Source organism: Diorhabda carinulata, chromosome 3 (genome assembly GCF_026250575.1).
Source record: "Diorhabda carinulata isolate Delta chromosome 3, icDioCari1.1, whole genome shotgun sequence".
Taxonomy (NCBI): domain Eukaryota; kingdom Metazoa; phylum Arthropoda; class Insecta; order Coleoptera; family Chrysomelidae; genus Diorhabda; species Diorhabda carinulata.
This window is the reverse complement of record NC_079462.1, coordinates 13,566,576-13,593,012: the sequence shown is the minus strand read 5'-3', so window position 1 is coordinate 13,593,012 and position 26,437 is coordinate 13,566,576. Positions and strand designations below refer to the sequence as shown.

At 30.5% G+C, this 26,437-nt stretch overlaps 3 protein-coding genes across 10 annotated transcripts in view; 1 reads left to right on the top strand and 2 right to left on the bottom strand.

The window, feature by feature from the left end:
• LOC130891029 (DNA ligase 1) overlaps nt 1-4,439 on the bottom strand; it is a 35,878-nt gene extending 31,439 nt beyond the window's left edge. The window contains exons 1-3 of one of the 8 annotated variants that reach the window (XM_057795510.1): nt 4,070-4,439; nt 2,121-2,447; nt 1,577-1,725 (exon numbers count right to left, since the gene is read on the bottom strand). In XM_057795510.1, coding sequence (XP_057651493.1) covers nt 1,577-1,725; nt 2,121-2,447; nt 4,070-4,277 — 684 coding nt within the window. In that variant the 5' untranslated portion in view covers nt 4,278-4,439. The remainder of the gene's footprint in view (nt 1-1,576; nt 1,726-2,120; nt 2,448-4,069) is intronic. The other 7 variants (XM_057795509.1, XM_057795508.1, XM_057795507.1 and 4 more) reach the window with 7 other exon arrangements.
• Nucleotides 4,440-6,059: 1,620 nt separating this feature from the next.
• LOC130891031 (ubiquinone biosynthesis monooxygenase COQ6, mitochondrial) overlaps nt 6,060-26,437 on the top strand; it is a 73,975-nt gene continuing 53,597 nt past the window's right edge. Inside the window, exons 1-4 of the mRNA XM_057795517.1 lie at nt 6,060-6,435; nt 6,492-6,906; nt 6,983-7,173; nt 7,570-7,809. Coding sequence (XP_057651500.1) covers nt 6,741-6,906; nt 6,983-7,173; nt 7,570-7,809 — 597 coding nt within the window. The 5' untranslated portion in view covers nt 6,060-6,435; nt 6,492-6,740. The remainder of the gene's footprint in view (nt 6,436-6,491; nt 6,907-6,982; nt 7,174-7,569; nt 7,810-26,437) is intronic.
• LOC130891030 (transient receptor potential channel pyrexia) lies at nt 9,174-24,545 on the bottom strand. The gene is made up of 5 exons (XM_057795516.1): nt 24,096-24,545; nt 16,453-16,639; nt 16,223-16,398; nt 14,214-14,508; nt 9,174-11,702 (listed from the first exon to the last, which is right to left on the bottom strand). The coding sequence occupies exons 2-5, from the start codon at nt 16,633-16,635 to the stop codon at nt 9,708-9,710; spliced, it is 2,649 nt and encodes an 882-aa protein (XP_057651499.1). The 5' UTR covers nt 16,636-16,639; nt 24,096-24,545; the 3' UTR covers nt 9,174-9,707.

Sequence of the window (26,437 nt, the reverse complement as noted above, 5' to 3'; positions counted from 1 at the left end):
TTTTTAAGAATCCATTATAAAAGTTCAATTGGTTGAATCTCTTGTTTATTCTTCTTTGCGTTCAACAATTTTAGATGGTCCGCTTTAATTCTCAACTATTTTCCGTTATAAAACGTTCAGGTTCATCTAAACCAATTACAAAAATGGAGTAATGGAGAGCTAATCAACAAATGTAACATTCACTCTACATAAGGATACATGCCCAACAGTAAGCTGAATAATACAGAAATACCACAAGCAAATAGTGCTTATTACCTAGGAACCCACCTAGACAAAAAACTTAACTGGAAACATCATAGCACAAAAAAAGAAAACAACTTGACAACAAATCCAAAGTCTCACTTGAAAACTAAGTGATATATGGAATTGAGATGTGGGGTTGCACTTCCAAATCTAATATAAATATTATCCAGAGCTCCCAATCAAAACTCCATTAACTAGTAGATGTTCCAGGGTATTAACAATCACACCATTAACGTGGACCTGGAAGTGTCCACTGTACAAAAAGTTATCCAAGAGAAGATCATCAAACGTCACAAAATCAAGGAAAACCACCAAAATTCACTACTAGAAAATTTTTTAAGAACAAGAAACGCAAAGAGATTGAAAAAAATTGGTCAATAAACCTAGTATGAAGTATTAGAAGTTATATCACTGGATGTAAGCCTCATAAAGACATTATAGATGTTAGATTATCTAACAATCACGAGCAAATTAACTCAAAGAATGTAAATAAATATTGTGATTGTTGATAAAAGTGTGTTATAAAAAATTCTGTTAGAACCAGATCGTAGCATTTTGACAATTCAGTACTTTTTGAATATACTCAATAATGATCACGTCTAGGTATTCAACTATATTCTTGAAAGGTTGATAGTGTGAAGGTAAATGAACAGTTAACCTTTGGTCTCTGAAGACGATAAATTTGTAACTGAAATGCGGGTCAGATTGTGTAATTTTGAGAGTTGGTTTAGTGGTATCAGTAAACAGTGTGTTCACTATAAGTTTCTTGGATATTGCACTATACATTTCATCAAAATACCTAACAACAGCTTTTGATTTGTAACTGAAATTAGGTTTTGTAGTATAGTAGTTTGTTAATCATAAGATCCGCCTAAAGTTAAAAAAAGGAAGGAAACTAATAATATTTCATATGCTATTTGGCAGGAACATCAATTTCAATTCTCAATCAAGTTTTGTTCACTTGATTAATTTGATAGGTAATTTTCTGAACCTGAGAGTGTTTGTAGCATATTAAATAATTTATCATGTGTTACATAGATGATTTTGCAGCTTCCATAAAAATCAAAACAGATCCAATCACATCATCTATATAGAAATAATTACATGGTATTAAATTTGTGAAATATCATGAATTGATTAGCATGTTATCAAAAACTAATTGCTATAAAAATGATTATTTGTAACTCATGTTTTACTTCAATAATTTTTTTGCCATCGCATAAAATTTTGATTACAAGTTCCTTAATAATCTTACAGTAATGTCCGTAATTCAAATTTATTGGATCAATTATTTCTTGTAATATTTCATGTAACATTTTATTGAAATACTTACCTTGCCTTCAACAACCTTCTTAATCAAGTGTGAAGGTGGAGCAGGTTTAGTTGGAGTAAATTCCGTTTGAGGAATAGCCCTTCCTCGTTCCCTGAATGCGGGATGCACCATTTCTGATCTAAGATGTAGTGGTCTTTCTTGCCTGATAGCTAAAATAATCAATACTAATTATTCTCCCAAAGCTAACAGAAAAATAAATTATGCTTTTTACAACTTAATTGTCAGAATACATGATAATAATAGCTAAAATAATAATGTTAATTATAGATAAAATAGCTAATATTACTTCCTTCCCTAAATTATCAGATGAATAAATTATTTATGTAATTATTTGATTACAGCTTAAATGTCAGAAAGATTAGATGATAATTACTACAGTGTGGTAAACAGAAATTAGTGATTTATGAAAAATCATGAAATGGTGCCAGGTAGACACACATATTTATTTTAAAATACATTATTAGTTTTAAATGTGGATATCAAAGCAATAAAAAACGTTGTTAATAATGTTAATAAGAAAAATCTTGAACTAAACAGTGCTTACTGGAAGAAGGCAACATCTTAACATTAACTCTATGAGGCACTCCTAACTCCCATGGAGCTACTCCAAAATTATATTTTAAACATAACGAACCATTTAAAGATCTTATCTCTTCTAATATCTGTTTAGTAGAGTGCCCCAGTCTTACTTGTCCCTGCAGTACAGCAGAAATGTCAATGCCACATGTATCCAAAACAATACTTTGGCATTTCTGTATTACATCTTTATTCAATAGAGAGTTTTCTTCATTGTTCTTAATAATTGTCTTGCATATTTCAGACATTAGTTTGATTGTAGTCACATCTCTTTCATATATAACATCACAACAACCTAAATACTCATATTAATTAGCAATAGTGGGATAAATAACTATGATATAGAATTGGAAATGACTGTTTTGTAAATGCTTATATTAGTAAATAGATATTTTGTTACAAGCATGTCTGGTCAAATAATTTTTGGTACCATGATTCCTAATTTGTTCCTACTACCTAATTACAATTAGAAATTTATACCCCTATTTTAACTCAACAGTAAAAACACAAGAGCTTTTATTTTTAGAAAAATTTCTTTTTATAATGAATGAATGAAATACTTTTGCTAATCAGTAATTTTTTGGGAAAAACAGATACCGATTTTGTGAAATATCAGTGTCAGTTTTTGAGCAAAATAATTGAGTTGTAAAAGAAATTGTATCCTTAATTGAATATTTATTGACAAAACAAATCAATAATTGAAGATATGAATGAACAACACAATTGTAATGAATTGTTGCTCTTGTTGCTCGATATACCTAATGATTTAGAAATTTCCTTTTTTAGTATGTGGAATATTCATTTTGATATTTATTATTCAAGGTTGATCGGGAGATAATACAATTTTCCTTCAGGATCAGTTGGAGTTAGATTTCAATATAAGTAGTTTGTTTTTGTATCAAGTATAAACAATATTTAATAATTATGAATGACAGGGTAGACATTAAAATGATGTGAGCATACTAAACGTATTGTAGTTATGAGGAACAGGCATTTTTATCAGTGATAAAAAGGATCCACCTTTTTTTATTACTATCGAACTAACAAAACTGACATCTACTTGCACCTTTCAACAGTAAATAGATATTTGAAAATAATTTATTCGATAAATATGCAAGCATTAATCTTCAGTCATTTGTTCCAATTAATTTTCTAAGTCTGGTTCTATTTAATTATATTTGAAAATGCAACTGCCAAGACATCTAGGTTCCAGATTAAATAATGGGACTAAATATACTATTTGTTTTCTGAAAATAAATTTCCTATTTACAATAATGGAATTAATACATGATTAGGTATATAATAAATATATATTATATAAATATAATAATAAACTCAAACTTATTCACTTTGCACCTAAAAATAAATTTTCCTTGATACTATTATATATATATATATATATATATATATATATATATATATATATATATATATATATATATATATAATATTATATATATATATATATATATATATATATATATATATATATATATATATATATATATGAAAACAGATAAACAGATTTGTAATCAAAGTGGAGAGTATTCTATATTTGTAACTAATAGTTTTGTTATACAACATTCATGTCAATTCTGAAGTTTTGAATATATTTAGATATTTCATATGCATACAATATAAATTTGGTTATTAAATTAATTATCCAATGATAATAGGGTATTTTCTTTCAACATTTTGAGTAATATGAAAGCTTTTTCATTTGTATTTCTTCACTGAAAATTTTGTCAAATGGGAAATATACTAACAAAGCAGGTACTTTTAGTTCAATGATATCTAGTTTTGAGAAGAAATAAGGTTTCAGTAATAATCAAATTGATCATTTAGAGATGATAAATTTCAAATTTCCTGAATTCAAATGGTTATTCAACGATTCATTATTTTTAAAACGAGACCTACCTTGCGTTCTATCAATAGAGCTAGGTTTTATTCTGGTAATTGCTGAGCCAACTAACATAGGATAAAATACCTTAGGCCATAGAACTGCGAAGCAACCCACCACAATCACCAAAACAAGCATAGTTTTTCTAGGGCTAAGATCGTTCACCATTTTCCCCGAAATATATCCTGCGTTTTCGTAACTTAACCTTCTAGATCGGTCAATCATTTTTTGATGCGCTGCTCTTCCAACTTACAGCGCATCGTCATCGATTCGTAACTAAAATTTCAGAAATTCCGGGCTAGACTAGAATTATAATACCAAAATAATTCTTGAAAATGACAGCGACATAGGAAATGGAACATCCACCTATTGAGCGACAAGAGAACTGAAAATAGTAGAATCCTTGTTTAAATGTAACGCTACGTTATAGCTGTTCAATATTAAATACAAGAAGCCCGAATAGTGAAAAAAAGGTATCAATTTGAGGAGGCAGATTTTTTACCGGTCTCTTCAAGAAGTACTCGATTCAAACATTAAGCGAGTAGTTCTGTTCGCAAACGTTATTTTTTAATTAAAATTAAAGATAAGAAAAATAAATCAAATCATGTCATACGAATTTTATAATTTTTTGCTCCTCCCCTATTCCTGGTCAAATTTGTAAGACTCCCCCCTTCCTAGTGTGACGTCACATATTTTGCAAATTACATTTAGAAATTACTGAATGAAATCAGTATTATTTCCATTCAAATTATTTTTCAATAAAATTAACCTCAAATCAAACAATTAACAAAACAAAAAAAAAACGATTAATTATATTAATGAAAGAAAAACAGAACAAAAAAATTAATAGAATTATATTAATTATAGATATAAATTTAATAATCTTAAGTCCATGGATTTTGAATTCAATCCACTAAACTATTTATAACTGGCATAGCAGCCACTTTGTTCTCGTTTGAGTTGTTCATGCAGGAACATTAGTTGTGTCAACATACAGCATCATTGTAATCATCCACACAAAGTTTTCTGACATGTCTAGCAGCAATTCTTTGAGGACGCGATAGGTAAAAGTTCTTGTTGCCTCGCATATTTTGAACATCACTCAATCGAGCCCTGGCTTTGGGAATGGCGAGACTTCCCGTGTATTATTTTCACACCATCCATTGCTAATTCTCGGATAATTTTATTTGCAGCAAATTTTTATATTATAATTATTTATTATTATTATTATTGAAAATCGTTTCCTCTGCAAAGTCTGAAAATTGTTTATCAAGTTGGGAAGCCGGAAAGCTCTTTCCGATACAAACTATTCGTTGGCAGAATGGACGTTTTCTGTAGTGTAATAAATAGGCGTATATTTTGCTGAGTGATTCAACATCATATCTTTTATTAATACATCTCCAAGAATTTTCTTTTGTTATAATGCTTTCAATGTCTAGAATTTTACGTTATCCAAATCTGCATAGTGGAACTCTTCTATTATGTATTCAGTTAATACACATTTTGGTTTCGTGCATCGTGATTTCAAGCGTTGAGATGTCATATCTACATATATCTTATTACAGCTCTTACATTCTCATTTGTTTTTGTCAAGGGATCTTCTGGTAGTTAAATAACTCAATTCACAACTTTGTAAAAACTATTTATTAACATAAAAAATATAAAATTAAGTGGTTTCAATAATCTGACTACTGTTCTCGTTGGATGTCCAGACTATTAAGAAAACACTATGCTTTGTACTCACTTAAATACTAATCCTGTTGTAACAAAAGCTATAATTAATTATATTTATGGTCATTAGAGTCACATCAATGCAAAAATAAGGGTAAGTACTTCGATAAGTTAATGGAACTTCAAGTGTCTAAGGGACATATGGAATCGTTTAAGTAAGACGTTGAGGATGGTCGGTTTACAATAAGTCTTAACGAATACAATTGTAAGTAGAAGTTAAACAGGTAGATTTATGATTTTTCACAGACACATTAATATAAGACAGAAATTAGGTAACCCGGGACGAAACGTTAATGGAGTATAAAATAAGAGACATATTGTATAACTTAATATATGCTTAACAGATCTTAAATGGTTCCCATAAGGAGTGGTGAGATAATTTGGTTGTTTTAATTGTGTGAAAAGTGTTTGCAGTTATTTTGTGTAATTTTAATGTTTGTTTCCCCTTTGAATTCCTTACTAATTTTTTCAGAAAGAGGTGTAATGTATGGGTATCAGGGATGTTTTGTGAACATAGTGGGCCAGATAATAAACTATCAACACAAAATAATACAAGTTATAATTTTATAAAATATTGAATGAACTTAATTAATCTCAACAATTGAATGAACAAAATTCATTAAAGGAATGAATCAACAAAATTCATTAAAAGGTGCTCACAACAATTTCTATTTATAAAAAAATATCTTTTTACGTTTTGCTTTTTAGAATAGCCTGGATTTTTCTACATATAACTAGCGTAACAAAGATGTTCTGATTGGCTCTATCTATTCCACAATAGTCGTGATGCACGTCCATTCCGCAATGTTTGATTTAGCCCTACGGTGTCAGTTCATTATATGAAATGTCATTTGTCAATTGTTAAAGTCAAAATATTCGAGTAGCAAAGTTTTGAAAATTTATTATGACTTATGATTTCTATTTTGCTACGAAAAATAATTATTAGAAATATAAAACATGTTTACCTCGAAACATCTCATTAAGCCGCCTCTTACTAAAGGCATTGTACAGAACGTATTAACGAGATGCTTATTTTCCCAAAAAGGTAGTGGTTCAAAAAAATATTATGATATAATTATTGCTGGTGGAGGAATGATTGGAACGACTCTGGCATGTACTCTAGGTAATACAACTTTATATTTTATGTCAAAAATTCTCGCTCTTACTATAAAGTTTAAGTTTGTTATACTTTTATCTAGGCAAGAACATAAGATTATCAGGGAAACGTATCTTATTACTTGAATCTTCAAAGGATTCTCTCTATGTTTTACCTGAAAAATACAGCAATCGCGTGGTATCTTTGAACCCAGGCACAAAGAAATCTTTAACTAAAATAGATGCATGGAAACATATAAATGAAGCAAGATTTGCAACTGTTAAAAGACTTCAAGTTAGTACATATAGCTTTAAAAATATTAATTTCATCTATAAACAATTTAATCAAATAGTTACTAATTTGTGTACCTGTTATTAGTTCTATTCAAACATTGCTATTGTCTAAAATGCCAAATATTAATTTTTGCAATATATCTTTGAAATGAATTTCAGTAATCAACAATTGAACTTATTCAACCACACAAATTATAACTATACTTTTCCTCCTCTTATAATTTATTATGGTATTGTGCCATATGGTTATAAGAGGACACTTAACTGGAAAACCCACAAAATAGTTACATTTTCTATATTTTATTTACTTATTCTTCATAAAATATTTAATTTGTACATAATTATTTTCACATTTGTGAAGTAAATTCATTTAATGAACAAACTTTATATAAAATAGCTTATGGATGCTCTATCAGATGCCTCAATTACTTTCGGAGAAGAATCTTCAGATAAGGACATTTCTTACATTGTTGAAAATAACTTAATAATAGATGCAGTAAAGAAAGAAATTAAAACAACTAATAATGTTGAAATATGCTATGAGAGAAAAATAAAGAAATATCTCATACCTGGTATAGAAGATCATCATGTGCATATTATTCTTGAAAATGGTGATGAATACTCATGTGATATATTGGTAAGTTACAAAAAATCTTTTAATACTATTTAAAGCTCAATTAGAATATGACGTACTTGTTACTTTTTGTTAGTTCTGTTCTCATTCTATGCATTATGGGATGCCAATGCCCTTAAGGAAGCCAATAAGGAGATATAGCTTGTTTTTATTGAGATTGAAATACTTTTAGGGTCTATCAGTATCATAATTCAAAAGAAAAATTCTTTGAATGATTTGGCCTGGATAGGCATTGCATAAGTCATCCTAGGAGCTTTAATAGCATATATATCACAGGATTTTTGGGTACTTCTGTAAGTCATCATTTCCTTTATGGTTTCACTGAATTATCCAGATTGAAAAATCATATTAAACTAACATTTGAATATCTAAAGATTGTAAAAGTTTATTCGACTGTTTTCCTATAGAAATATTTGTTGAGCAATATATTACTTTTATATCTTCTATACAGTCATTAATGTACCTTGTACAGGAAAAAATTACAGAAAATTTGGATCTGATAGTAACTCTGGTGTTAGTCTATGTATTGCAGAATTGATATGTAGCCACAATTTTATTACCAAAGGGTGCATGGTACAAAATATTCAAAGACACAATGGAACTCTAATAGTTTATATATATATATATATATATATATATATATATATATATATATATATATAAAATATTTTTTCTTTTAGAATTGTTACCACTGAAAACTGTTACCAAATGAAATAATCAATACTCTGTTTCAAGAAGACCTATAAGTGGTGTTAATAGTTTGTTAAAAGGAATCATTAATTTTCTATAACAAATCTCAATACCAGTCCTATGGCCTTATTTCTAATCTTCAGAATTGCCAATGTTGCAAGCAAATTCCGAGACTATGATGCCAGAATTTCACGCCTATTGATAAAATGAAAGGAATAATTATTCACAATTTTCTTGTGTTCCACATTTAACTACACCTTTACAAATAATGATCTCTTCGTGAAATATAACAATTGATGGCAACGTTAACACTTCCAGTTTAGCCTGCCCCAAAATTCTAATTACTTGTTTGAAATAATGGACAAATTTCATGGTTTTTACGTTTAAAGCTTCTATCAAATTTCCATGAATAAAAATCCAAGTTTGAGCATGAAAAACATCTAGAAGAATGTTCTAATTTCAAATCTATTAAGATATTTCTTAAATCTATATTGGCGTGAACAGTTTTGTTTATATTTATTGAATAAAAGTGAATTGTTTAAAAATTGTTTTTAGTTGAGAACTTCCATAGTGTAGATTTTGGCAGAAGAAAAGTTGATTCCTCTCAATTAAATCAATATTTGATACGCTTTTATTGAGGTCATGTTGAGGAGAATAAAAAAAATTATTCTGTAATGTTTTTGTTTTCTAATCGATTTTTTTATTTACTTATTCTATTTAGTTTGGATACAATATTTATATAAAAAAGACATCTTTCTTGTTTTCTAGGAAATGCCAATAAATACTACTTACCTAGACTAATTTAAAATATTTCATTAACCCAATTATTAAAAACTTTTTCTCAGTTATTTTTGTATAAAATATTTATTTGCTTGGAGGAAGAGTTGGGAGAGTGATAATCAATTTTTTGCTTGTCCAATATATATGTTCTATACCTTTGATTGGTACAATATTTCTCATAAAAAAGATACATAATTTTTTTGTTTTCTAGGATTACCTAGATACATATATTGACTGTTTTATTATTTAACTCAAAATACTTCATTAATCCAATTATTATTAAAAATACCTTCTCAATTATTTTTGTGTAAGCTATTTGCTTATAGGAAGATCTGTAAGAGTTATTTTCATTTTTTTTTCTTCTTCAATGTTCTATGCCTTTGATGCTGACCGTAGGTTATAGGTTTTAATTGTCTATCAGTAAAAAGACCTTACTTTGGTCCATTTAAAGTGAGGTAAATTTTATCAATTTTATGTTTCAATATTCGATTTTGTTCATAAAAATCTCGTGAAATATCATCAACTTGTTCCTTAAGTGTTGTTAATTGATTTTTACTACTGTTTTTAGCTGTTTCACTGGTGTAAGAATTTAATCTAGACAGAGATGGAGATATTATGTCATAGTAATAATAATCATTCATTTTTTTTGGCTTTTTGGGTTTGTCTTTCTTACTTACAACTATTTGATAAATGTTTTTTACCAAATCTTTAGGTATTCGCTCTTCTCTAGGATCATTAGGCCTTATATACAGAGCCCAGTGATATTGAGATCTTAAAAGTAATGCGTTGTTATGCAAGAATTTCATTATTTTTTTGGGTACGCAAGAGAGAAGTTTGGAAAACAGCATACTTTCTAAGTGAGCTACTAACTCTGCTTGGCGGACTAATCTATCAAGTCCAGCACTTCTTTGTAACTCCTGAATGTCACTAACAGCCAAACCTACTATCAAATTTGTGAGAATAATTGTAACTAAAATAACAAATCCCAGATACATTAAATGGGCCGTATAAGGATATCGTATTCTGTACTTCTCTTCTTCGGGAAAAAATACATCTTCATATTCCAACTCACCTGACATCATTATTATAACTTTAAGAAACACCCATTTTAAATCTTGAAAGGCTGGATAATTTGCAAAAATGACTCCAAAGCTCAAAGCAAAAGCCAAAAATAAACATATGTATGCCATCATAAATTTGGCATAGTTAACAGCGACAGTTGTAAACATTTGAATATATAAGCCGAACATTGGAAATCTGCCTACTATCATCATTAATTCGACCCAAGTAATGAATATACATATTGCTGCAACATGATGTTGCCAAGAGAATACATCTTGCCTTATATCCATGTTCGTCGTAGGTTGAACGCAACAAAATACTCCAAAAATAATGAGCCACTGCAATGCGTTTTCCCATTGTTTTATGTACGTTTGCCACGAATGCGCTATTTGGAATAACTCTTTTGCTAGTAGCAATAAAGTAAGTATAAGTAAATTGTAACCAAAAATTTTAACATATTCGGGAACCCAACAAGGATTTTTAAAACTTTTTGAAGAAGGACAATTTTTTAAAAATACTCCTATGGTGTAAAAAGTGAATAAAATCGCAAACAAAGAATGAAAAAAGAGACTGAACAGAAAAAATTTCCTTATCCGTCTCCATTTTAAAAATAAGAAAGTTTCACACAATGGATGCTTTAAAACTTCTTTATGGCCAACTTCTATGAAGTTCAAAAGTAGTTCTGTTTCTTTATTACCCACTGTCGGAACGAGTACTCTAAAATCTAATTTCAGTTCGCAGTCAATATCGCCTATTTCGTGATCCACGACCTTTATAGAATTGTCAAACTTCATTATATACTTGTGTATGACGCCAGGTGTTTTCCTTGTTATGAAAGTAAGCACTGATATTCCTCCATTGGTTCTCGCTGTAACATCTCCACCATTATTTATCAGTAGCATTACACAATGGGAGTATTCATTCAGTGCAGCTAAATGTAAAGGCGTATAACCAAAAATATCAGGTTTATTTACATTTGGTCTAGCGCCAAGCAGGATTCTTACACATTCGCACGATCTTGATGCTTTTACAATAGAACAATGTAACGGAGTTCTTCCATCTACGTCTGCAGCATTAGCGTCAGCTCCCTTTGATAAAAGTAGAGCAATTGTTTCAGAACATTGGGATAACGCTGCCAAATGTAAAGGCGTTTGATTTTTATAGTTTTTAGCGGAAACATTGGCTCCAACGTTTATAAGTAACTTGACACATTCTAAATCTCCGTCTTCGACAGCCAAATGTAGGGGAGTCATTTTTTCGGAACCACATTGTACATCGTTTGCAGCTCCATATTGTAGAAGTAATTTCATAATTTCAGAATTTCCAAGAGATGCTGCTACGTGAAGGGGAGTTTCGCTGAAAACCTGAAACAATTAAAAATAATGAGTTTATTTAAACATAATGAAATGATTTATGATCTTTGTGGAGACATTGTCTGCTTCTTCAGGAAGATCAGTGACTGAATGCAAAGTTATCATTGTTATGTACCTACTGTGGTATTGGTAAATGATAGGTGCCAAATATTGAAAAAAATATATAAGAGGCTATTGACGAAATAAAAACTAATATTTAATAATGCAATAGCTTAATAATGACAATTTATCTAATAAGCGATTCATTATTTAGATTGGTAGATTGGTAAATAGACTACACAATTACAAATAATTGGTAACATTAGTGGATTTAGTCATTATTTTCCTTCCATATCTCTCCATATATCTTTCCCAGCTGGACCCGAAAATCTCCTGTAATTCTTTCAGTAAATTATCTAGACATGTCGTTATTAATAATTAAACATCTTATAAAGAATATACTAATGATCCAACTCTTGAAACAATTTATGAGTGAAATAAATTAATACAAAAAATTTGTCAATGAAAAACTAATTGACAAAGAAACCAAAGAGAAATTGAGAAACTATAATAACTGCATTTCTGCTAAATTCCACTGTTAACCAAAAATTCATAAATCAGCTAGATCATTTGTAGCATCAATTAACACTCCGATTAAACCTCTTACTAATTGGTTAACCAAAATTTTAACAAAATATTATAATTATAACAATCAAATACTCATTTAAAATTAATGAAACTATTAATCGATTAATATATGTCTAACATCTTTACCACACTATTGGAGTGATGTAAGTAAAAATTGCTAAATTGATAAAGAAACTCTTATTAAAATTAAAAACATTCATTTTTAATAATACATAATTTTCTTATAATATATTTTGGAATTTGTTATATCTATTTTGCTTTTCAAATTATTCTTTATTAAAAAGTGTGTAGATGATATAATTTTATCCCTTTCATATAATGAAATTGGTAATTTGTTATTTTACTTCAATAGTTTTGATCCCCTTATACAATTCAGTATAGAAAGAGAGAGTGCTGAACAATCATTACCTTTTCTTGACACAAAATTTATAAGAAACGAAGATAATAAAATGTCAATTAACTAGTATACTAAACCAATAAGTTCTTGTAGATACTAGTTCTGACAATACTGTCTTATCTATTAATACACGTTTACTATATATAAATTCAGTTACTCTTAAACTTTCAGGAATCTTTTAACAATATAATTTGAAACTGGCTTACACATAAAACTTGACACTCGAATGTGCATTCACTAAAATGGGATAGAACACTAACTAATGAAGTGTCTAATAACGTAATTGCTTGTTTAAATTGTGATAAGGATTACATTGGTGAATCTATAAGATCACTGCCAAAGTTTTGACTACTGAAATCAACTACTAAAAATGCCTGTTCTTAGAAACAACATACATTGCTCAAAATGTTTAGTGTATCATTATCTAACCTATAAAATTCAACTTTCTACATAACGACCTAACCTAATCTAACCTATAAAATTACAATGTCGTTCATCTAATCTGACCAATGAAAATTTAGAACGATTTGAATAGCAACTATAATCAATAAACTTGATATTTATCTCAATCCTCAAATTAATATTGATATCTGAATCTTTTGAATTTAATAATTTTTTTAATGAAAAAACAAAATCAAGACACCGCAATTCTTAATTAATGTAAGTAATTTTTAATATTGCTATATATTTATACATATTTTCACATTATACCTTCACCATAATTTCAGTCCCCGATGATGAATACATAAGTATTTGAAAGTTCGGAAAGAATATATATTAAACACTCTGGTGAGATGAATTAAAGTAGATTTTTATAGACAATTGTTGTTCTCCCTACTATTACGTATGTTTCCAATAACTTAACTCATTGGAATTTCGACGAACAGTTCTCAAGTTACGTTTAGAGCGGCAGATACATGTTTACCTATACAAAATAAATATTCAACATTGTTCTAAACAACTGATATAATTTTGAACTAGAGTAGTAAATAAAAAAGGGAAAATTATAAAATGTACAAGAATCTAATTTTGTTAATTGATAATGAAATTATTTGTCAAAAAGTGTAAGCATATGTACATGTTATTCTTGTATAAAATACAATTCAATTAATACATTCAAACACCTAAGTTTATTTAGTTTTTATTTGTGCTGCTTATAATGAGAAATTTACTACCCTTCTGGAATTTCTATGATATTACGAAACAACAACATCAAATAAGCTCTGGATGTCGATGGGCGGAGTTTGTCACGGCGTTTGAAAATTGTCAAGGTGGAGTGTCAAACTAGGATGATCGAGTTGACATTTTCAACTTCCAAGACATGTGCTTCTGTATGCGATTTTTTATAATACATTAAACTAGCTTATGCCCATTTCGATATTGATTCTGTATTGGATGTACATTTGTAGCAAACAGTGTCATAACTAATTCATTCTTAGGAGAAAAGAAAAAACGTTTCATTGATACTTCAAACTCACCTGACACGGATTGGGTATAGCTCCATTTTCCAAAAGCTCTTTAACACAATCAGTAGCATTGCTCTGAACAGCAAAATATAAAGGAGCTTTGTATGCACCGCTGCTGAGACCTGCGTTTACATTAGCTTCTTTTTTCAACAAAATTTTGATACAATTCAAATCTCCCGCACCTGCCGCACAGTGTAATGGGGTGATTTGCTTGGTTTTATCCCAAGCATTTATATTACAATCCGTATTCAATAGCAGATTGAGGCAATCACTTTTACCTCCATATGCTGCTAGATGTAGGGCGGTCCTGAAATTAAAAAATTATGATCTTTAACATTATCTTGTGAAATGCTTGCAGATGACATTTTAGTTACAATACAATGTCAAAAAACTAAATGAAACCAAACATGTATTACCCGAATATTCATAAAAACAAAGTGAATTGAATATTTACCTGTTTTTCTGACTAGTTATGAGGGTGATTACTTTCCAAAAAAAAATATTTTTTTTGGGTAATCAAGCAAAATATTAATCTACATAAAAAAATTCTTACCGAGTTTGAGCTCTTTATAATTACTTTTATTTTATGCTCTACGAAATCGCTTTAGAGTTTTTTAATATAATTCGCGCTGGCTCACCAATATGAGTCGTTAAAGCACTGTTTTTGAAAAAAAAAAATTTTCCTCCTATCGCGCGAGTTACACAAAAAAAACTAAAGCGATTTCGTAGAGCATAAACTTCCCCACAAGATCCATCAAACTAATTATAAAAAATTTCTTGCATGTAATTCAAATGGTAAAATTTTAATATTTAAATTGTAAGTACTTAAACTTGATGTTAAGAGTTTATACTTGCTGAGAATTTTCTTTTTATATGTAGATTAATTTTTAGCTTGAGCACCGAAAAAAATTTTTTTTTCGGATACGGATAATTTTTTTTCGTATTTTCAAGAATTTCACTTCAGTTGTTGGTTCCATTTTCTTCAGTTAACTGAAAACTTGGTTTTTTGTTTTTTGTATCGCAGTCATCGAATCAGACAACATGACAAAGTTTCTACAGTTTTAACTATATCTGTGATCATTTTAAAGTAACTTCTGCAGCGACAATTAAATTTTCTTCTTTATTGTTTTTTCTCGAAAAGCAAGATGTAATAATTTAATCTGTTTTAGCTTTCTTAATAAGGGTTTGATGCTTTTTTCCTATTATTTTTCGTACATCTCATGTCGTCAAATTGGACCAAAAGTAAACGTTTTTTTTTCGATAACCACGTATAAAGCTTTAATCACAGGTCATTGAAAGAACAAGTACATTTTCCTTCACACTTTTACTTCTCCCACTTCTCAAGTTATCACGCAAGAAGTTTATCCGTACAGAGGTGGTACAGTTGCTGTTTGAGGAGGCTTTTTTTACTAAGCGAATACAGAATTGTAAGTGCTCCATGAAACTATGACTATGAGCATAGACGTACAATAAATGTTTTTGTTTAGTGCTGTTATTTCAACATTTTCCAATGTTTAGTAGATAATGCTCTACTACATCATACAAAAATAAACGAAATCGCTACGGATCATTGTATCTCGGATTGTCTGACCTCAATCTTATGAAGCATGTTTGAAAACAGCTACAAAGAACCTTAAGCCGTAAGACTTATCAACAATTTTTATCCAGAATTGGGAAACAGATCGATCAATACTATTTCGAAGACCCTATTTATAGTATACCGAAACGTTATCAAGATGTCCATGTGTAATTTAATTTTCAATCAAATTTTTTTGTTCCAAACTGCAAATTTATTGCGCAAAAGGGCATACAAACAGAAAGAAAATCATCCATTATATAATATGTAAACACATTGTGATTGAAAATCGCAATTAGCTTAAACACAATATCCCCTTAACATCTTTGGAGTTTATTTTCAATACCAGCTAAGAATTTTTTACCTTATAGTTTCTTATTAGAAAAGCAATATTTCGTAGCTGGTATTTTGAATAATTTTCTTGGTGTAAGAAAGTCAACTTTACCTTCCACTTTCATCACAAGTTTCTAAATTTGGCATGCTTTCTAGAATTAATTCAAGTGCTTTGATATTCCCCAACCAAGTCGCCATAAGTAGTCCGGTATTTTTGTTTATTCCGATTATTGATTGGAGATTGTTTTTTTGTAACAGGTCATAGATCTCTTCAGCATCTGGTAAATTCTGAAATAAAATTTATGTATCACCTTAATTGAACATGAAATTTTATATATTTACCATTAGACTCTCCCAAATAGAAGATGCATTCCATATTTCTTGGTATGGTCTAGTACGTATTCTTTCCTCGATATTATCTTCAGATCCGTCATCTTCACTCGATATTGTTGAGGAATAGTGTTGCATTTCAATATCTTTATTTTCCCATCTGAATATGGGCTCTTCGTTTTCACTAAGTACCATGTTCCTTTAATTGGCATAAATGAAAATATAGAATAAGAAAGACATAAATTTCTGTTTTATAAAAGGTTAAAGAATTTATTGAATTTTATGTAAATGATTTTCATTTCAAAAAATATATAATAAAATCGATGTTTTAAAACAATATCGATAAATTTATATGAATGGAACTACTATTATATAAAATTACGTTTAGTAATCGCTAGGTCCTAATATTTTTCGCATATACGAGTATAACATGTTAAGCTTTTGTTCTGATTTGTGGCTCATAGACGACATTGCCTTTGAGATTTCAATGTCCTGACATCCTTTTGGATTCAATACATCTTGTGGATTTGATGCATTAAAAACTCTTTAAATAGGGCTCAATTCATCAAATAGGCAGCAGCTCTATTCGTCAACTTCTTGGTATGACGAACAATCGAATTATACGATTAGTATAGTACATTTTCCATGTACTTGTAATCAAAAATTCATATTGATTTCCAAATTAATTTTTTGTCACCTAGTCGATAACAGCTTTTTAGCAGTTTTCAGAACAACAGGGAGGCTCCGTTTGTTTGAGTAGTACCATGAGTTCAAAATTTACGCTTTAAAAGCAATTCCCAAGTGACAACCATATTATAATAGATTCCCCTATACGAGGATATATTGAAAAATTCTTAGCCTACTATAGAGCCAAACAAAATTTCAATGTCAAAATATTTTATTACGCAACTTCTCTTAACTGGATACATTTATTACAGCGAACCTGCAACGTCTCTAGACCTTCTAAAAAAAATGATTCTTCTTGCTCTGCACAACAGACCTCCACAATTTTTATTACCTCCTCGTCGGAAGAAAATTTACGACCTTTACACGAAACTTCTTAGGTCTTGGAAAACCAGAGTGTCCCCATTCCATCGATTGTTGCTTTGTTTCTGTATCGTAGAAATGTACTCAAGTCTCATCCATAGTAACAATTCGGTTTAAGAAGTCTACATCGTTTTCAAATCGAACACAGATCTAACGCGATGCTTCTACCCTTGCACGCTTTTGGTCAACATTCAAACATTTGGGGATCCATTTTGCAGCAATTTTTCTCATGTCCAAATTAATGTGAACTATATGATGAACGCGTTCGTATGAAATATTCAGTGCTTCAGATAAAATCATGTCATTAACTGCATCCATATTTTCGGGCGCTGACACAGAAACTGGCCTTCCCGATCGGTCATCATCTTCAACGGAAAATTTACCTCTTTTGAAGTTTGCAGTCCAATTTTTCACGGTCACATACGAAGGACATTGATCACCAAGGGTATTGAGCATATCTTCGTAAATCTGCTTACCTCTTAACCCTTTTAAATACAGGTACTTGATGATGGCTCGATACTCCAATTTTTCGATTTTCACAATTTCGGTGGACATCTTTTTTCTTTGAATTTATTGCGTCACTTTTTTGACGTCAAACTTTACACTGACACTTCTAATTAGTTATTGTTCGTTGCTATGGTAACGCAATATTTTGTTTATACATGGAACTGGTCTAGGCTAACTAAATATCAATACGTATACGTGATGCCATGAACTTAGAATAAGATTCAAGAAGAATTGCACTTGTTTATTGTGAACGAGATCTTTTGCCACAGTACATGTGAAAATTACAAATATATCCATTTTTAGCGTCACATACATACCATTCTTATAAGTATATCATATTTTATAATTTTCGATGCATATTAAATTTTGAAGGATAGCAATCCCCTCCATGGTATGATACTTCCATCCAATGCCAATTCTTGTTGTCATTTTTGAAGAAATGCAACGCATAAATTCACACCCTCAAAAAACTGTTTTTAAAAAAATTAGATGATTATTTCAGATCTTGTAAATATAAGGGTTTTCGAAAAAAGTTATAAATAACAGTTCCTCAGATTTTAATTCCTTATAAGTTTTTGTTTTGTATTTGTTTTATCATATTCTATCCTTTATATGTTCAGATTTGAGAAAAATATTCAAAGTTTCAAATTCAAATTTTCAATGTTTCATCTCAATTCATTGGCCGAGAAGATAAGTGTAACCTAGGTATAAACATCCAGCTGAACCTCTGTCAAACCAAAAATACATGAAATGGATATATCCGACTAAACATAGACAATAAAAACAATACATAATTTGATATTAAGGTTTTGGTACGTGAAAATATAGAAATTTATATAATATATTGTGAGAAACATGTCCTCTGATATAGACCGTGGAGTTTTAATATGGATAAGGAGGATACCTTCAATTAATCTGGTAGGTGAAGAATAGAATATGGAGATATTGAATAACAAACAACAGGCACGTACAGGTCTGATGGATCCAAAGATTTTTTTCCTACTATCTACTCATCCCTTTTCCTCTTCATCTATTTCAATATTTCCATGGTAAATTCCTTAACCAGTAAACCGTACGGATGTGGTTGAAATTTGTATTAAACAAATATTATAATTTACATTATTATATTATAATATTATAAATATTTATATATCTACATTACTACTAGTGACAGTCTCTTATGTATTTTGGAACCACTCAAATATGCCCTCTATATATTACACATTGAAGAACTGGAAGAAAATTCCTCCTCACAGACTTGTTCCTGGCCGTAATTCAATTCTGTGGTGGGTTACCTCATTTCGGGAGTGCGGAAGTGTCGCCTAAACCCAGACCTGATTATCAAACGACCACCAGAACTCTGGAAAATGTAGAAAGAGTGAAGTCAGGCAATTCTGCGTTCTCCTCGGCGGTCCGCTCGCAAACATGCAGCTGCTCTGGGAATTTCTGACACCACTGTTCGGCGAATTCTCCACGAAGACCTTTATTTTCATCCTTATAAATTGGCTGTTGTGCAAGAATTGACTGAACGCGATTTTGTTGCCCGTCAAAACGCATGTGAAGTGCTGCTTGACAACCTTCCTCAAGATACGGTCGTTTTTTTCAGTGACGAGGCTCATTTTCACTTTTCGGGCTGCGTCAAGAAACAAAATATGCGTTATTGGAGTGGTAAAAATCCGCGTGAATTTCACCAGAAGCCACTTCATTGCGAACGAGTTACTGTCTGGTGTGCGATATTGATAATGGGAATAATTGGTCCTTATTTTTTTGAAGAAAACGAACGTGTAATTACTGTGATTGCAACTCGTTACAGTAACATTATAATTTTGTCTTCCAAGCCTCGAACAAATGAACGATATGGTGTGTGGTTTCAGCAAGATGGAGCCACAGCAGGAGGTCCAATGGATTTGATGCGACAACATTTCCCCGGCCGCACTAATCTCTCTCGTTTATGAAGATCGACCACGGTCCATTGCTCACCTGAAGAACAACATTCGTGATGCCATTGCCAACATACCCATTGATATGCTGCGAAGAGTGGAGATGAACTTCCGAAATCGCCTAAATCAACGTATACATAATGGAGGTAGCCATTTAACAGATGTCATTTTCAGCACCGAATGAAAAAAAACTGGGACATTGTATTCTCAAATAAAAAAAAAAATTAAAAACAATATCTGAAGTACTTTTGTTTTTATTGACCTTTCAAATAAGTAAGTTTCTTTGGCCCACCCTGTATTATATACGATATGGGCAGTTTCTATAAATGGAAATTGTTCCGACTAAGGAAGACAGAATGGCAATGATTTCTCTATCTTCCGAAGTTCCAGCTCGGTTCTGCGCATTCTCAAGCATGAGTAGTATAGATCAAGACTCCCGAATGAGAGAGAAAATAAATATTGTCGACACCGTAACGTAGGGACGTTTTTTTTTCATACCAACTGTCCATGTAAGTATTACATATATGTAATATTACATGTATGAGTTTTTACGAAGCAACTTTTTCAGTTTGAACGCATTGAATGAAATAGAAGTTTGTGTATATGTCAAATATTTCAATTCAATCTAATCCAGACTCCACTTACAATAATGCTTAAAAAGAGATAATGATGATTAATATTACAGTGTTCTAAGCAAAACATCACTATAGACAAATAAAAATAGAATAGAACTATAACATTACAACATTACACACTAAATAAAACCATTTGACATCACATTTTCTATAATATTACTTTGTAATAAAGATTTCAAACGCCGTTTCATAAATCTATACTATTTTTCAAATCCGTACGTATTGGAAAAGAAATAATTTATATTTCATAATACCATGGATCAACTTTACAAATAACAATATGGATTGAACGAATACTCAAGTTAGAACAATTATTCAAATTTTAATAGTTCATAGTAGCGGTTTTTAGTTTTTAGTTTAGCGGTTTTAGTAAAATTTTCGAAAAAGCAGTATCTTTGAGATTATTTGACTAGTTTATCCGACGCTAGTTTTTCTTTGTAACACCTGAACTCTCTTGACTCGACGTCAGGATTTACATCCTAAATTTTGTTTTACTCTTGTAAATAGTTATATCAAATTATTTATTACGTATGAGGAAATATTGGCAGATTTCGAGTAAGAGGAATGGGAAAATGAGGAATAATTATGGAGAGACTTGTTCAGATAAACAGACAGGCGTACTTCAGCAAAGTGACCACAACAAAAATTCTTTTGCACCGGTCAATTTAAAACTACTTCAGGTATCCCAAAATATTTTTAAGGAATGACGAACAAATCGAATAATCTAAATATCTATTTTGGATATCATATCGCACACGAAAAAATAAAAGATCTAACTAAATTACTAGTGTTAAAATAATAATATAGAACCATGTAAGACAAATTAGCATTCATCTGATCACTTGCGACCGCCATCCAAAATAACTTCGAAGTCTTAAACATCCAAATTCTTGACAATTGATAAAAAGTTGATTCCGATGCCATTGCTGGTCGCGAAACAACCAAGCTTTGCAATGACGCCTGCTAAAACTGATCCCAAGGATCATATGGACCTCGTCTAATCACCCAAAGACATTGTTTTTCGCGTCACTGGAATTGTGGACAGTAGCTGCAATATTATTGTGATAATTCACATTCTATTAGCAATATTATTTATATGCCATCGTCCGTCTTAATTTCTGGCTGATATACCTTCGGATTTAAAAAAAAAATGAATGAAGCAGAAAAAGGGGTAGTTTTTGTGCTTCTACTGAATATAATATCATTTTTTTCATTTTTGTGGAAAAACAACGAACTATTTCTATATCTGCATTTAAATATTAGATTTTGAAAAAATTATTTGATTGTACTATTGTATCATTCTAATAAACAACTAGTATTTTATTAAATACTAGTATTAGCAAAATTTTTTGTTTTTATTTTACTATCTATTTAAAAATCCACTGGTTATGGAAGAAATATTCTTTTAATCACTTTAAGGATTTGAGCCAGTCTATGATTCGCATGCACTCCCTGATTGTTTATATTTCATAGATGTACTTCGAGATGTTCACTTCCACTACTAGTTCCTTTCAAATAAAAAATTCCTTGACTTAAAACTAAAAATATCGATTTATCACATTTTAATTGTCATTCCTTCCCCGTTCGTTAGTGATTTTTTAAAAAGTTTATGATGCATAACCGAAAAACATTATAAATATAAATTTCAACAGATCACCTGCAAATCCCGGTGTGCTCCCATTTTGCAAAACAATGAACCCGCAAACTTTCTCAAAATGAACTTTTAAGACCAACCTTCCATTATGCTTAACGAAATCTTTTTTCTCGTCTTAGACGATATGGCTTTCATTAACCGTCTCGTCCAACTTATATTTTCTTTCCTTTTTATTGTATGTTTACTACTAAAGGAATTTATTCTTTCCACTGACAAATAAATTCGTCTTTTCGAGTTCCAGATTTTCGAAATAAAAAATGAAACTTCAATAAAGCCCCCAAATTGTTCTTTGTTTCATATATGGTAAATGTAGGTTCATAAATCCTATTTAAGTAAACGATTTTTATTAGAAGAAATAAATAAATTCAGTTTAAAATTGAAATAACCTATACGGACAATAAAGTAAGGAATCGTTTTAATGACATTTTGTAAATTCACCGATTATTGTTGGTGGTTGATGGTTCGAATTTATTTGAATAATACTTAACGTAACGCTAAAGGCTTAGATCGATACAATTCGGTAGTTATTCGAGAAACCAAAACAAAAATTTAATAAAACCTTTAACCTTAAATACCATTAGCTCATAATCTCAAAAATAGTGCATTGACATGCATAATTTTGTTTCTAGATATATAACGGACAAATTTATTAATAATGGCGATAGGCAATCGAGATAATTAATGTTCTTGTTTATTAATCGCCAATCTAATTCACGAGCTCATCACAAAACATGTATCGGCTGCACTTTTCACGAATTAACAATAAACTACAATCACTACTCAGACTATGTTGAATTTTTCTTAATTATAGCTTTATTATCGTTAATCAATATTCTCAATTTACAATTAGTTAAATTTAAAAAATGAATTGATAAATTAATATCTGCATGTTGACAAATTTATATTTAAGTCTTCTTGACGGGAGTAATTTGCCAAGTATTAGTGGTTTTTCCCCAAGAGTAATTTAGCAGTATATGCAGCAAAGAATTATCTATATAACCCTCTGCTTCAGCTAATAACTGAAATGTCTATACCACTGTCATACAGTGAAGAGTTGCGAATACTCCCATTTCAAGCATTTTACTGCAACTGGGTGTGTGAAATATTTGTTATTTTTATAAAAAATGAAAAACCGTTTGCAGTAAGTACCGATCTCAAAGAAATATAGTATTCAGTTATATTTAGAATGATATTTGTTTCATTCTATTCTATTTATGTGAATAATTCACTCTGAAAGAAGAGCATGCCGGTGAAGAAAGTTGAATTTTACTCATTTTATAAATCTGTTGAAGTTCCCGTATATCAATTTATGTGTTATCACAAATTTTATTTTTCAATAGTACTCTTTATTCAACTATATTTGAAATAATCAAAATGTATCATTTTTTCTTCGAGACAACTTTTAAATGTTTCTATAAAAATGTGCATTTGAAAATTTGGGTACACTGAAATTGTATGTTTGTTAAATGAAATGTAAACTGTGTGTGTAAGTAATCTACTTTTAGATAGTACAATAAACAGAGAGGCAAACTGTATTTACTGGTTTCGGGTTTATTTGTTAGTAGATCCAATCAAGATTAATTATTAGTGAAGGATATGGAAGTATATCCCCATTTATTTACTTAGGTTATTTTTGGATCTTTTTGTCAAGTTTGGAAAGTGTTTTGTCACTGCGTCTTTTCATATATTAATATAAATTCATTGATATAAAAAGAAATTACCACTCTTTAAATAAAATTACAAAGATATTATGCTTAAGATATGAAGTTTCAATGCCCAGTTATTGAAATTTATATTTGCAAAATGGAAATTGATTTTATCTGGTATTTACTGCAAAATCTGTGTATTTTTAGTTTTGTCTATTACACTCACCACAACAAATTTATTAACACAATAAGTAACTGAAAATTTTCGATTGAATTGCTTTACGTTCACAGAGAAACTAAAAGCCAGGCATTATAAGTGGGAATTGTGATGTGGCTATTTTTAAATATATTTAAAGAAATCTATCAAATACAAAATTCGCGAAAAAAATATTATAGGCCAATCACAAATATTTCATTGGACTAGATGTCCACTTGTTTATAGTATTAAATGTGAAGTTGAAAAAGGAAAAATATATTTAAGTGAAATTTATCACGTAGTCGTACAATCACAAAATCTAATCCCTCCCAATTTTCGAAGCTGTTTTTTATCATTGATATGATTTGTTCTTGTTTAAATTAGGTATCTGGTATAAATATGAATAACATAAAAAATTGTCAGAATCTGTTAACTTCTTAAATAAATATTGCCAATAGAACTCTTCATTCAAGAACAATATTTGCACTCACACCTCATTCGAGTCAAATATTTTTGGGAATTGTATTTAGGCTTACGAATAGAAAAAAGTCGCTGGTATAAAATCTATAGAATTCAAAGTTTAATTGTAATTTTCATATCGTATTTAATCCTTTCTTCCCCAGCTAAGATTATACAAAATAAAATTATATTTTAATAAAATTCATTATACATAAGTTATTTTACATAAAATAAAATGATCATAACGATTGAAGCAGTTTGGCATACACAATGCAGGTCTTGCAGGGCACAAATTAGAAGAGTATCTAGTATCGCATTTGATGTTATTTGACGAACACATAACACATCTTCGTTGTGGACGCAGACGACAACGAGTAAGTGGAAATTTTGAAAAAGTATAAACAACAGGTTTATCACGAACTTCAATTTGTTGCCTTCGACGTCGTCTAGGAAGTGGCTCATTCGCATCCAATCTTTCGATTTCTTCTAAACGGCTTTCCATGAAAGAGACAATTACAAAATTTGAGTAGTCAATGATGTCATATTTTGGTCGCTAAATTGTTTGTAAACATAATGTGAATTCAATATTGCACATTGAACAAAATGTATATCTAATTTCTTGAACCATGATATACGGCAACATTTATAGGCATGCAATAATTGATCGATTTTATCGACGCCTAGCAAACACTGAGTGTATTATTGAATCACTGCAGGTTTCATAAAAAATTCTCGCTGACCACCTACAACATATCTCTCTCTTTCAGCAAGTTCCGCACTAAATTCTGTCGAAAGAACGTACAAGTCTTTTTTGTCAAAATATTTCAAAATAATTACATTCTCTTTTCTTGCAAATGCTGACGGGTGTCTATTGCGTGGAGAATGTTTGTAACCCCTCTATCCGATCGAACCTTATTATTATTATTCGAAAGACTTATTTACTACTCAGCTTACAGCTGGTATTATTTACCTATTGCGGATACAAAGTATCAAAAGGATTAGGCTCGGTGCACATAATGAACTTGCGCACTGTGTGGCAAGTATTATTCAATATTAGAGTCTTCTGGATGTTGGCGAAAGTGTTTTTTGGTAATCCCTGTTTGGCAATGCTGTCATGCAGGGTCTTAGGCACAACGCCAGTTGCTGACATAATAACTGGCACCATTTCCACATATTCGCTGTGCCACATCTGTTTGATCTCAATTGCGAGATCCGCATATTTGGCCAGATGCTCCTGGTGTTTGTTGAGAACGTTATGAGTGTTCGTTACAGCTACATCGACAAGAAGAACTGAATTGACTCTTCTATCAACCACCACGATGTCAGGTCTGTTATTCGTCACCTGTCTATCGGTGCTAATGGACCTATCGTAGTATAGTCTAAAATTGTCATTTTCGAGCACCTTCTGCGGCTGGTATTGTAATACGGTGTATACGTATTGAGAAGACCGAACTTGTTGGCCAGTTTTTGGTGGATGATGTTGCACACATGGTTATGCCGGAGCAGGAAGTCGGTATTAGCTAATACACTACGAGCAGCATTTGTCAGATTGAATGTTCGGATCCTTAATATTTTTCTTGTAGTTATTTGTGTTAATAACTTGATCTTGGATAGCCATCATGAAGCCTTCGGTCTCTGGAAAGAGATTGCCGCTAGGAAGCCATCTGTTTGAAGCTTCTTTGTCAACATGCGGTTGGTTGAGGTCATGATAATGTCTTCCGTGTAGTGCCTTCCTAGACCACTGTTGCATATTCTTGGTGTAATTATTATTACTATTATTATTATTAATTAGTAAGTATAATGGGAATTGAAAATTTTTTGTGGCGTAAATGAGACCCTTTCGATAAAACAGATACATTTTAGGACTGATGGCTTTCGTTTCTTGTAAAGTTTCACAAAAATCCAGTCTAATC